The sequence below is a fragment of the Balaenoptera physalus genome (assembly GCF_965194825.1).
Source record: "Balaenoptera physalus genome assembly, chromosome: 11".
NCBI classification, from domain to species: domain Eukaryota; kingdom Metazoa; phylum Chordata; class Mammalia; order Artiodactyla; family Balaenopteridae; genus Balaenoptera; species Balaenoptera physalus.
This window is the reverse complement of record NC_138896.1, coordinates 85,499,684-85,513,122: the sequence shown is the minus strand read 5'-3', so window position 1 is coordinate 85,513,122 and position 13,439 is coordinate 85,499,684. Positions and strand designations below refer to the sequence as shown.

The following is a 13,439-nucleotide window of genomic DNA, read 5'->3' as shown; positions in this document are numbered from 1 at the left end:
TTTTCAGAAATACAGAATTTATTTTTAAGGAATTGGCCCCCTTGCAGACAAACATGAGCGTGCATAATGTAACTCCTTCCGTCGGCGGCCACTGCACATCCTGGAGAATCACAGCCCGTTTTCGCGGTTTGTGTTTTCCAGGCGAGTTGCCCCAGAACTGCAAGGAAGTAAAAAGGCTGAAAGGTGCCGGTGAAGATGGGGAATATTTCCTGATCGTCACGGGAAAGCTCCTGAAGGTGCGCGTGGAGCTCAGTCGTTACTTCTAGCCTGGTTGCAGAGCCAGCGGCCCTGGCCCTCATGGTCCCATTTCTCAGCCACCCCTCGCAGGTTATTTCTGGTCTGTCTTTCCAGGTCTTCTGTGCAGGGATGCACTCTGGCCACCCCAAGGAGTACATGACACTGGTCCACGGTGACTCTGAGAATTTTTCTGAGGTTTACGGGCACAGGTAGGAGAGCTCAGGCTCAGAAGAGCCCGGATGCCTGGAGATCCCTGGAAACACCTCCCCATCCTTACCGGGGTGGTCTCTCTTGTAATGTAGGTTGCACAACCCAACCGAATGTCCCTACAACGGGAGCCGACGTGATGACTGTCAGTGTCGGAAAGACTACACAGCGGCTGGGTTTTCCAGCTTCCAGAAGATCAGAATAGACCTGACCACCATGCAGATCATCAGTAAGTTCCATGGGACGTCCTGGGGGATGTGTCCATGGGTCTCTCCATTCAGACAGCAGAAACATCCTGCACAGGGGCTGGGCCGAGGCCCGGAGGATGTGAAGAGGAACTTAGGGTCCAGTGATGACAGTCCCAGTCGAAGCTGCCAGAGGGTGGGCTTTTGCACCTTTTCACCACTGCTGTCCCCGCAGTGCCTGGGAAGTGAGCACAGGGGCGGTGCTCCTTCAGATTTGTGACGAATGAATGGAGGAGATGGAGGCACATTAAAGGGCACCATCGCAGTGGGGGAGTCAGGGCAGCATCCCCCAAAATATGACATTGAAATTGAGACCTTAAGGCCAAATGGGAGTGAGCCAGGTGGGCAAAGCAAGCGTGGTAGCAGAATTTTTTTTTTAAGATTTATTTATTATTTATTTATTTTATCTTTTTTGGCTGCGTCTGGTCTTAGTAGCGGCACGCATGCTCTTCATTGTGGTGCACGGGCTTCTCTCTAGTTGTGGCTTGCAGTTTTTCTCTTCTCTAGTTGTGGCGTACAGGCTCCAGGGCATGTGGCCTCTGTAGTTTGCAGCACATGGGCTCTAGTTGAGGCGTGTGAGCTTAGTAGTTGGGGTGTGCGGGCTTAGTTGCCCCGCGGCATGTGGGATCTTAGTTCCCTGACCAGGGATCGAACCCGCGTCCTCTGCATTGTAAGGCAGATTCTTTACCACTAGACCACCAGGGAAGTCCTGGTAGCAGAGCTTTCGAAGGGAGAAGAAGTTTTAAGGTAGCAGATGCAAACTCCAAAGCTATGATATTCATGTAGCAACATTCAACCCACCCTGGGCTTCCACCAGCAGTGTACATACGCACACACACACGCACACGGGCGTAAAACTAATTTTCTCTGATTGTCAATTTACAAAAGAAGAATGGAGGACAGAATTACCTTTTTTTAAACTAGCCTGAGCGTGGACTGATTTCATACTCCAGCCAACACTGCATTTTTGTTAAGGACATTAATCATAGGAGTGGTTAGAGACAGCTAAAATATCCAAACACGTTCCCTCGAATAGAGGAAAAACAGAGATAATGAATAATTAATTTTTCTTCATTAACATGTTCCCATAACCTTGCCTTGCTTTCCTCTGCAGGTAGATTAAATCTGATTTGTACCAAGATATTTTTAATTGCCTTCAGCCAGACTGATGAGGGCTAAGGGCAGAATCTGCAGTTTCCCACTTAGATAACACCCCGGCTAAGACCCGGTGCTTCTGCGTGCTGAAGCGGGCAGGGCTCCTGCCCTTGGAGGTTGGGGGACTCAGATTTCCCTCCCACGAACCTGCAGAAAGATTAAGGCCTTCTCTTGCTATTCCTGAAAGACAAAGCAGAACGGTTTAAAAAGCTGCCTCTGGTCTCTAGTTCCCATCAGATTTTGTAGGATTCTCAATCTGCCACCTCCTGATCCACCTTCCCCATTCTCAGAGCTGTTGTCAGGAGCTGCAAGAGGGTTAAAATCGCAAGCACTGTTTTTACTGGCCTTTTAAAAAAACTTTTTAAAAAAGTTAGCCCCAAACTTAAGAAACTGCCATTAATACTTTCAAGATGTGGGTTCTAATTGCTCCCCATTTTGGCGATAATAGTGCCTGGGCCACGGGAGGACAGATGAGCCTCGGGGAATAACTGCTAAGTAGCTGGAAATGCTTTGCTGGCTTATTCCCTGCCCCATCCTGCAGTCCTGCAGCCTCGGAGGCTGCTTCTACTGGAGATTCACAATCATCCAATTACACTACATTTAAGCGAGGTGATTCACATATTTATTTATATAGGAATCAATTCCAAAGTCATTTTAAGCCCCCTTTTTTGGCTTCCATACTGTGAGGAGACAGAAAGTGCTGGTAAAACACAGAGAAGGAAGCTCTCGGACCCACAGATACAGTGAGGGGAAAGCAAGTGTACATCTGGATCCGTTTGCTCACTAATCATACTTTGGATTGTTTTCTTTTTTCCTCTCCCATTTCCTCTTATGATTTCTCTAACTCTTCTTCCCTTCCGTCTCCTTGTTAATATCCTGTCCCTTCTCTTTCTCTTTCTCATACTCTCACCTCTCCGCTCCCTATAACCCTGTCTCCAAATCCCCACAGCCACTGACTTACAGTTTGCCAGGACACGCGAAGGACATCCCGTCCCTTTTGCCACCGCCGGGGACTGCTACAGCGCTGCCAAGTGCCCACAGGTACGAGTCGGGAGCTCTCCACCATCACCCAGGGATTCACATCCCCCCACCCCCGTGACTGCATCTGGGTCTGCAGATGTAATTAGAACAGCGGCTCTGGAAGGCACTTTGGCCACCTGTATAAAGGGCCTCACAGATGCTCACAGCCCCTAACCCAGTCACTCCACTCCTAGGAGTGTTTCCTAAGGAAATGATCACAGCCAGGGGCCAAACTTCCGCATTCAGCAAAATGCATCTGTGATCATGGTAAACGTTTAGAAACCAATTAGATATCACATGGCAAGGGTTTGGTTAAACACAGGACGATGTTAAAACAATGAATATTATGCAGTGACATGTGGGTAAATGTTTAATAACTGGCTCTCCAAGGGAAGAGGGGGGGGAAAAGCAATGCTTTGCAGCATTTGCCCATTTCTGTGGTGTAAATTTTCTCCCTGACTGGTTACAAGTCATCAATATCATGTCACGAAATGGAGGGTTTGGGGAGAGATGCACACAGTTGTCTCTCAAAAGCCAGTGCAAGTGGGTTCCAACACCCCGACTGTCAGCCATTAAAGATTCTGAATATTGCATGAGACAGAAAAACTGTCACTCCTGTTTCAGATGTGTGAATGTGCCATGTTCAGACCAAGAAGTGCAGAGTTATCTCCTGAATTCGCTTTCCCCCAGAGCAGCTGCACGGCAGTCTTACCCGTTCTACAGTTGCACACGTTTTTTGCCTCTTTAGAGGTGTGGCAGGTTTTGACTTGCCTTTCGGAACAGGCTGTGATAATCCTCCTGGGCTCATTTTGCAAAGCAGGCATCAGTCTTTGCCAGAAGCTTCTGCAAGGAGAAGGTAGGACAGACATAATGAATTAGGTGATTCTGGACAGGAGAACGTGGCCCCAGTCTTTCCGTTGATTTACATGAGGTCTTCACAAAGCTGTTGTCAGACTCTGTGACAAGAGTTTTCCGTGTCGCTGTGGGCCTTCACGGATTCTAGGAATTGGGACTGGGTGATACTCAGAATCCCAGGCACTGTCTCCCCAGGGTGCGTTTACACACAGCCACAGAGACCATCCTAAGACAAACACATCTGAATTTTCTTTTAACAACGTGTTTTCTCAGCCCCAAGCTTTAGAAAGTATTGCTAAACGTTTTAGAGAAGTGAAAAGGAAGCACTCAGGGGAGAAAGAAAATAAACAAAGGACAGAATGTTAAAAGGGGCCTTTTCTCCATTACCCAGGAATTGAAAACTTTTGAAGTGCAGTTTCTTTAGAGCACTGGATGACTTCAAACACCCCATTCGTATGGGTTGCATTTAACAGCTTATATAGATTGGCCAGTCCTGCCTTTTTCAAATGCCTCAGGATTTTCTTGTTTCGATATGTGCATCTTTGGGGAAACTTAAGTAAATGAGAGGTAATTTGCATTCAGTTATTTTAATAATTCAGAGACAAATGAACCGATTGATTTGCTAAATCCTGGCCCTAAAGCAGTTGCTAAGTGAGAAAACCAAAGCCAGTGAAAGGTTAAGTTGTATTTTTTTCCAGCCCATTCTTCAAACCATATCGGATACTTCTAGAATTCACTTCCTCAGAAGTATATTGAGCACCAACTATATTGATGAAAGACGGGAGTTTTTCAAATCACTTTTCCAGGGAAAAGTCTGTAGAAAGCATGACTATGCAAGCTATTTTGGAGCCCTGCTTGTCCTTTGGTCTATGACTGCAGAGAAATGAAAGCAGAGGGATGCTGTGTTTGACAATCTGCTTCTTCTTCCTCCGCATCCATTGCTGTTGCTTGGGGGAGGTCCCCAAGAGCTGTCAACTCAAGATGCAGCCAGAATGTATTTTGTTATCCTGATCACTGTGGATGCAGCATTATCATTACTGATGCTGGTGTTAATAGCGTTTATTGAGCGTTTACTACACTTGAGACACTGTGCTCAGCATTGGTAAATCAGCGTAGCATTTAATCATCCACAGCATCCTATGAGATTGCCCCCTTTTGACAGATGAGGAAACTGAGGTGTAGAGAGATCAGGTAACTTACCCAAACCCACACTAGTGCTCAGTAGAGGCCGGATTTGATCCCAAGTGTGTCTGAGTTCAAATCCATGATGGTAGACACGCCTGGCTGATCCTGTTTCCAGACAAGACTTTTGCAGCATTCACCCTTGTCCAACAGAGAACAAAACCTCCGTTTGTCAGAGGTATTATACATCTTTCGCTAACTTTTCTGGATCATCTAGTGTATGCATGTCTTAATTACCTTTACTCTTTTAAATCAGCAACAGAGATAGTAGCTAAAACTCTCATGCCCTTTAGACCCTGAGGATAAGGCCTTTAGGGGTAGAGATATCCCAGATTGGAGCTAGAAAGGACGGTAGGTCTTGACTCCTCTGGTGACACTCAACTTTTAGAGTGCTAATTATCAACTAGGACGCTGGCTGAAAATGCAAATCCCTGAACCTGAAAAGGCCAGGAAGAGAATAAGGACAAAAACTCTTGCTTATCACTCGCTCTGAAAGGGCAGATCTAGCTAGCAAGTAGTCTGCTCGGCTACGTGCTCAGTCACTGGACACCCAGATCAGCCAGGGGCATCCTCAGGCTAGAAGCCTGGACCTTCTAAGGACTTTGACGTCAAAGCAGATCAAGTCTACCTTCTGCGATGCAGGCAGAACAGGCAGTCTTTGTGGGAAACAGGATAGGGAAGGAGAGACGAGGGCATCCTTGGCAACAGCGAGGTCTGGGCATTTGTGATTGGTGTGGACGTCCTCCTCAGGGCAGGAACGATAGTAAGATAAGAACATGGCCAGGTGGGCTAACAAAGCATGTAGAAGCCCGTGTCTGAGGAGGCTGGGCAAGGAGGCTGAGCCTGCGGTGTAGCCACAGTCATGGATACCTGCGTACTGAAGCCACTCAACATAACAACCACTAACATCTGTGTAGTACTGTCATAAAACAAGTTCCAAAAATATTTTTAAAATATCACCTACTCTCTGCCAGGTAATAAGCTAGGTATGTTATACCTTCTACTCTTATTCACAGATTATGTCTTATTAACCCATTTTACAGATGGGCTTAGGAGAGGTAAGCCACTTGCCTGAGGTCACACTAAAGGTAGAAGAATCAGGATTCTAGGATAATTTCATCCCCCAGACCACAGCATGATTGATGTTTGGGGCTGGATAATTCTCTGTTGTGGGAGATCATGCTGTGCATTGTAGGATATTTAGCAATATCTCTGGGCCTGTCTGCACCAGCTGCTAGTGGCACACACACACACACACACACACCCACTAGCTGTGACGTGACAACCAAAAATGTCTCCAGAGACTGCCAAATTTCTCCTGGGAGCAAAATTGTCCTCTGATAAGATCCACTGATTTAGACCAAACTAAATCCTCCCATCACCTCTGTGAATAGGAATCCTGTTTGTCCCCAGGGTACAGATGTGGAATTTAAGGCTCCTAAAGAGTTCATAAACTCTGTTTAGCAAGTATTTATGGAACCGACATGGAGAGGAAACCTCCAAGTTGCACCTAATCCTGGAAGTCTTCGTGGAAGAGCTAGGATGTAATACTTAGTTAAGACTCTAAATATCAAGTGCCTAGTCACATGTTACAAACCATAACTGGTATAAATAAAGCAATACCAAGTCCCTCCCCTCAATAAGCTTACTGTTAGAAAAAACTAACACAAAACAATTAGAAAATGCAGGACTGGTATCAGTATTTTTGAGTATCTACAAGGTACCAGGCATTCACTCCACGGCTAATTTCATTTAGTCCCTCACTACACTACTCTGTGGGAGGCGCTCCTATTACCTTCCATTTTACAGATGGACAGACTGAGGTTCTTACAGGGTAATAATCTGTTCAGGTGAAAAAGCTGAATTTACCCTTAGGTCTGATTGGATGTGAGTCTCCACCTTGCTGCTCTCCTTGATTTATTAAAGACCGTTTTGGCAAAGAACCGGATGGTAAGGCTCTGAGAGGAAGCCTTCACCCACGTCTGCGGAGAAAGAACATTTTTAACTCTGAAACTGTTCATGGTGGAGTAGGAAACCTCAAGAATCTATTTTAGATGCCTTTGTGGAGTCATTTTTGCAAGAGAGAAAGACACAGAGACAAATGGAGAAAGCAAGAGAGATTCTCTGCTGCAGCGTCTCCTTGGAAATAAAAATGGAAACGCCCGAGGCCACGTTTGGAAAGGAATCCCAGAGCGGGGCTGGGAGGTCTAGGTTCCCTGGGCCTGGTAGCGGTGGCGGGTCCTCTGCGGTCCAGAGCGGGCCGCGCGCGCCCTCTGCTGGCAGCTCCAGAGAACGCGCCTCTGCTTTGAAGTCCCGCCCCGCTGTGCTTAGGACGCGGCGTGCTCAGCGCCGCGGGGAGCTGAAGCCCAAGGAAGCTTTGGCAGCGAGATCTTGTTAGAAAAATTACACTGTGGCATTTTGTTCCTGAAGGAATCTGATAATTGTGAGCAACATCAGGATTGCTGAGTTAGGGACGCAGAATAGCGGTAGTTGAGAGCGAGGACTTTGAAGTCAAGAAAATGTGAGTTGGGTTCTCAGTGTCTCCTGGAGAAGTTAATCACCTGCGCCGGGCCTCGCTGTCCCCCTCTGTAAAGAAAATTCCCTTCTGAGAGCTCTTGCGAGGATGGATGAGATGATGCATGTAAAGTGCCGGGTTCACAACTCCCCTCTTCCCCCCCCCCCCAAAAGAACCCTCAATCATTAGTAGCTATCATAATTAATTAATATCTTTCTCCAAGTTCCCTTTTATTGTGTGGCCTTTGCTCGGGACGTCACGTGGACTAAAAACCCTTTTCGTTGGCCATTTATTCCAGGGTCGTTTCAGCATCAACCTTTACGGAACCGGCCTGTCTCTGACTGAATCAGCCAGATGGATCTCCCAAGGGAATTATGCCGTCTCTGACATTAAGAAGTCGCCGGTAAGGTTACCGATGGGTTGGGGGATGGGTTTTGTCTTCCTTCCTCCCTCCCTCTGAGGCGGTGGTGCTAAAAGTAAGGGGTGTGCTTTCCCACTTCCTCAAACCATTTTACAAAGTGTCAGCAAGAAAATTTAGGACATAAATCAAAGGTTGAAGCGTGTACAGGTGCGTGGAGCAGAGTCTTGCTTCCCTTCTGGTGAATTCTTCCTGGAGATGTGAACCTGTGAACCATTTGGAGCAATTAGGAGGATGCCTAACCAGGAAGCTGAAAGTAGCCAGCAGCCTCTAAGGGAGTGTGTGGCCCAGACACCTTGCAATTAATTAGTCAACATGCAATTCACCTATGTGAGCTTAGGCAAAGTGATGTCAGTCTGTTTCAGAAGAATTGAAATACAAACAGGGCTGGAAGAAGGGGTAATGTATGAGGAGGGTTTCTGGAGAATTACGAGAAACACAGGCTCTCCAAGTCAGCTTTTCAGGCTCTAAATAAAATCTTGCTGCTCAAGGTGGGATCGACGCCCCCCAGAGCACCCACATTGCCTGGGAGCTTGCTGACAACGCAGTTTCTGGGGCCCCAGAGCTTCTGAGCAGGACCTGCGGCTGAACAAGGCCCCAGATGGTTCCTGAGCACAGTACAGCTTGTGACACTCTGATCTGCGTACCGTTTCTCAGCGTGGGTGTATGTTAGAGTCACTTGGGAAGGTTTAAAATGCATGTGCCCGGGCCCTACCCAGATTCACGGAAGGGGAATCTCTGGGGAATTTGAAATTCCCCAGGTGACTCTAATGCATAAGCGGGGGGCAGAAAGCACTGCCCTTTCCAGCCTAGAAGTTGCCATGATGTGGGGCAGGAGCCTGACCCGCAGGCAAATGTGAAACTTACGGGGTGTGGCCTGTGGCCCCAGTCCTGCCTCAGCAGTGACCTCTGCCTCCCGGTCTCAGGATAGTGAGTAAGGGAGGAAAAAGAAGAGGACTGGAAAGTGTGGTGTTATTCCAAGGTGAGGTTGCCAGACAAAGTATAGGATGCCCCATTAAATCTGAATTTCACATAAACAAGATTTTTTTTTTTTTTTTACTGTAATCATGTCTGAAACATTGCATGGGACATACTTATTCTAAAAACACAGTATGTGTTGTTTATCTGAAATTCACATCTGACTGGGTGTCTGGTATTTTTATTTGCTAAACCCTATCAAACTCAGAACATAAGGAAACAGCTCGATCAAGCTGCTTCCACCAAGGAAGGGAAGGAACATCAATTATGACGTCCCGGGAAAATCTCAGAGGTTCCTGATCCCATTTTTTAGCTTCCAGAGTTAAATTTGTGTCTTTGGGGTAAAAAAAACAAACAAAAAAATCTTTCTCACTCACTCTTTTTTCTATCTAAGCCAATCAGCTCCTTCAAATCTGATTAACTAAATGACCATATCGATTGCTTATAAATTAATCATTAAAATATTTTTCTTGTACTGAAAGGGATAAAGAGAGCTGAGAGACAACACACGTGCTTTAGAATGTGTGCTTTACACTGTGTCCTGAAATTATGTTCTTCCTTGCTCCTACTATATATTATGTTTCCGTGACTGAGAGAAACAAACAAAAAAAATTAATTGACCAAAACGTGGTCAGACTTAAAGCATGATTATATAGAAAGCCGTCTGTGTAAACTGTAATCTAAGTTTCAATTCTGTTTGTTAGTGTCATTACTGCAGTTTTCCTCCAGAACCTAATATAATTATAGCCGGGAGCGCCACCTTGTGGAGGCAAAGATTACTGCCCTGCCAAGATGGGCTGGCTGTTTCCCCAGCTTTTGGGGGATTACGCCTGTGCTGAAGGGAATTGGTTTCACAATTGCCTGTCAGCACTTTTTTTTTTTTTTTTTAAATCTTGGTGTTCCATGACAACTCAGAGAGCCTGAGCTCAAAATTAATCTCAAGGGTCTGTCGAGCACTCCTTATGAATCCCCGGGAGCCAGAACTGAGCAATCTCTAGCTCCTAGCAGCCCCTAGAAATGATGCTTTGTGTGCCTGACCTGCTACGCGGTCCACAGAGCAACATCCCCTAGGGATACTCCATGAAAATAGGCTCCCGCAGGCAAAGACACTTGGAAAAATTGTGTATTTTATTTCCTTCTTGAAGAGTCGCAGTAAGCATGTGTGTATTGTAGGTTGGAATAAAGTGTACAGGAGGGAAACCTGTGTGGTTTTATTCAAGCCAGCATTTCCCTAAATCATTCGTTCTCAAACTTGGGCCAGGACTTGCTAAAGCACAGCCAGCCTGGGCAGAGGCCTGAAATGTACACTTCCAACCGTTTCCCAGGCGATGCTGATGGCCTGGTCTGGGATCACATTTCAGGAATCACTGACCTAAGTTAAACCAACCACAGAGCCTTCTTTTCAAAGTTATACCTTTTAATTTCCCTTAGTTACCAGTGGTCCATGGAACACACTCTGGAAAACTGTGTAATGTCCTGCTCCCATCATGACTTAGCACCGTCTTGCTTCTGAGGGACCGAGGCTGGTATCCTCTACGGCACGCAGATCCTGGCCAGTCCTAATCTCTTCTCCAAATAGCCCTGCTTTGATTCACCCCTCACATCATCACTCTCACTTTCCTTCACTTTTCTGCTGGGAGCTACAGAGAGAAGAACACAATGAAACCCTCCATTTTCCTAACCCGCTTGGCGATAAAATGTTTTCCCCAAGCGAAACTAAAGGAAAACTCTAGTCATTCAGGGTAAAACTGAATTACTAGAACCACATGGAGGGCAGGAACATGGTCTCACCAGCAGGAACAGATCTGGTAAAAACAAGTCTCAGTGTCAAGGTTCATTCTTGGCTACCTGTGTGTAGTGGGAAGAATTCTTTTTTTTTTTAACTCATAAGAATAATGATTTTTGTTATTGAAATAGCCCCTATGTATTGGGCAATTAATATGCATTCAATCCCATTCCTCCAGCTTTCTCATCAGATTCTTGGGAGGGTACTGAAATCAAAGCCTACAGAGGCTGCAGAGTATAGAGGTTAAGCCCCCAGACCCTTAAGTCAGATCGCTGGACGTGCTGTTACTAGCCTTGCTATCTTTTTTTTTTTTTTTTTTAATTTTTATTTATTTATTTATTTTTGGCTGTGTTGGGTCTTCGTTTCTGTGCGAGGGCTTTCTCCAGTTGCGGCGAGCGGGGACCACTCTTCATCGCGGTGCGCGGGACTCTCACTATCGCGGCCTCTCTTGTTGCGGAGCACAGGCTCCAGACGCGCAGGCTCAGTAGTTGTGGCTCACGGGCCCAGCTGCTCCGCGGCATGTGGGATCTTCCCAGACCAGGGCTCGAACCCACGTCCCCTGCACTGGCAGGCAGACTCCCAACCACTGCGCCACCAGGGAAGCCCTAGCCTTGTCATCTTGGGCAAGTTATTTAACTTCTCAGGGGTCTCAGTTTCTTCACGCATAAAATGGGGATCCTGGTGGTCGTTACCCAGTTAGGTTCTTGCAGAGCATAAATGAAATAGGGAGATAAAGCTGTTTGCATGTCACTGGGCAGGCAGCAGGGGCACAGTAAGTATTAGCTGTTAATGTTACAACATTTTCATAGGCCTGAGGCTTGCCGTAAGGTTGCAGAATTGGTCAAAGTGATGAAGGAAGCAGGCTTGCTAGCAGTGGAAGGACAGGGGACTGCAGCCCGATCAGAGGCTAAGCCTGGACCTGGCTGGCCCCCACTGCACTGCATGGATTTTGTCCATGTGGGCCCCATCCCACCTGGGAGTAAGGCATGTGGGACGCCCCCTGGACCCAGGGATGGACCGCTAGACAGATGCTTCAGCTGTACCGGCTTGGCTTAGGGATACCGAGTTTCTACTCTGCTTGTGTGTGATGGGCAGCCAGACAGAAAGGGGGGCTTGGCCCGGTTGTGGGATTGCAGAGAAAAGGTTGGCGTTCTGAGCTCCTTTGCCGGTGATACTCTGTGCAACCTCAACTCATGAATGTGCTCAGGATGTGAAAGGGTCCTCAGCCCCCATCGGGATGATCCCCCCACCCCCAGAAAGATGCCCCTTCTCAGAGCTGTTGTCTGGCCTTCTGTCCAGGAGGAGGTTCCGTGATGGCCTTCAGAGCCAGGCACAGTGAAGGGCAGGATGGGAGAGGTGCCCTCAGGTCTCTGTGCTGCTTCGTGTACCTGGGGGATGGGCAGGGTCCACAGGGAGCTGGGGGCCTGTGTTTCTGAGGTACCTGGCCTTGGGGCCCAACGGTCATTCCTTATTCTAGGGGAAGAGCTGTAAATGGAAGAATTGCTTTGAAATTAAAAATTAATGAAAGTTGCATTACCATGGGGGAGATGGACTCAGTTCCTATCTTTTAATCTTTTAGTTCATTTACAGCCAGTGGAGTTAAGGTCACGTGATAAATACCTGTGTGTGTGCACGCACATAGCAAGCATAGAATCAGTCCTCACATATCTACCATAAGCTGCCTCCTAACCCACAATTCATCTGTGAAAATCCAATTTTCCACCAAGTATGAAAATCATGTTACAGACAAGTAGAGTGAAACTACCTTTTATATATGTGTACATTTTATTCTGTACGAATCCATAGAAGTTAGATGTTTATACATATATTCGTATATATAAGTGTGATTAGGACTATAGTCGGAAAAAAAACCAACCAAATACTGTGTTTTATGGGCAGTTTCATCCCCAGCATACTGCAAAGAAATGCAAATAAGTACATTTCAATCAAACATGTGTTGGCTTTGCTAAATTACATGAGTCAACCTACCTTGGTCATATTGACTGCAAAAAGCAGAGAAATGAGTGAAAAGTATGAACTATAAACTATTCTTTTTTTTTAATAAATTTATTTATTTTATTTATTTATTTTTGGCTGTGTTGGGTCTTTGTTGCTGTGTGTGGGCTTTTCTCTAGTTGCGGTGAGCAGGGGCTACTCTTCGTTGCGGTGCACGGTGGCTTCTCTTGTTGCAGAGCACGGACTCTAGGTGTGCAGGCTTCAGTAGCTGTGGCACGCAGGCTCAGTAGTTGTGGCTCGCGGACTCTAGAGCGCAGGCTCAGTAGTTGTGGTGCACGGGCTTAGTTGCTCCGCGGCATGTGGGATCTTCCCGGGCCAGGGCTCGAACCCGTGTCCCCTGCATTGGCAGGCAGATTCTTAGCCACTGTGCTACCGGGGAAGCCCTATAAACTGTTCTTAATGGAACAGAGGTCGTTCATTTTAATTATATGTAACAGCTCACACTCTGCTAACAAAATATTTATTGAAAAGAGATTTTTAGAGGGCTTGCTTTAATGAAGAAATAAAAATGATTTCCAATTAGTGTTTCATTGTATGCGAGCGGGTGCTTCAAAAGTGCTGGAAAACATACCTTTTTTCTCTGAAGTAGGCACTGTTTCCATGGCAATCATGTTTATGCCATTCATTTTCTCAGTATATTTTTTTTATTCTGTAATAGAAATAAGTTTTAGTTCAGCCTTTACCTAAATCAGATTGAGTCCTAGTTAATGCAATAACATGAACATTGCAGAGCTAGCATCAGCGATTTTGTATTACTCAGACTGTTCCTCATCTCCATGAGAACAGGCTATGATGGAAAGCCACACAGAAGAAGCACCTTTATGA

At 46.3% G+C, this 13,439-nt stretch overlaps 1 protein-coding gene across 5 annotated transcripts in view; it reads left to right on the top strand.

Moving 5' to 3' along the window:
• Nucleotides 1-13,439, top strand: part of ADAMTS9 (ADAM metallopeptidase with thrombospondin type 1 motif 9) — a 223,530-nt gene that overhangs the window by 149,748 nt on the left and 60,343 nt on the right. For all 5 annotated transcript variants that reach the window (XR_014250528.1, XM_082412046.1, XM_082412047.1 and 2 more), the window contains 5 exons: nt 142-236; nt 352-446; nt 540-673; nt 2,794-2,885; nt 7,715-7,819. Coding sequence is in view for 4 of the 5 variants with exons in the window: in XM_082412046.1 (XP_082268172.1) it covers nt 142-236; nt 352-446; nt 540-673; nt 2,794-2,885; nt 7,715-7,819 (521 nt within the window). In the remaining variant the exon portion in view is untranslated. The remainder of the gene's footprint in view (nt 1-141; nt 237-351; nt 447-539; nt 674-2,793; nt 2,886-7,714; nt 7,820-13,439) is intronic.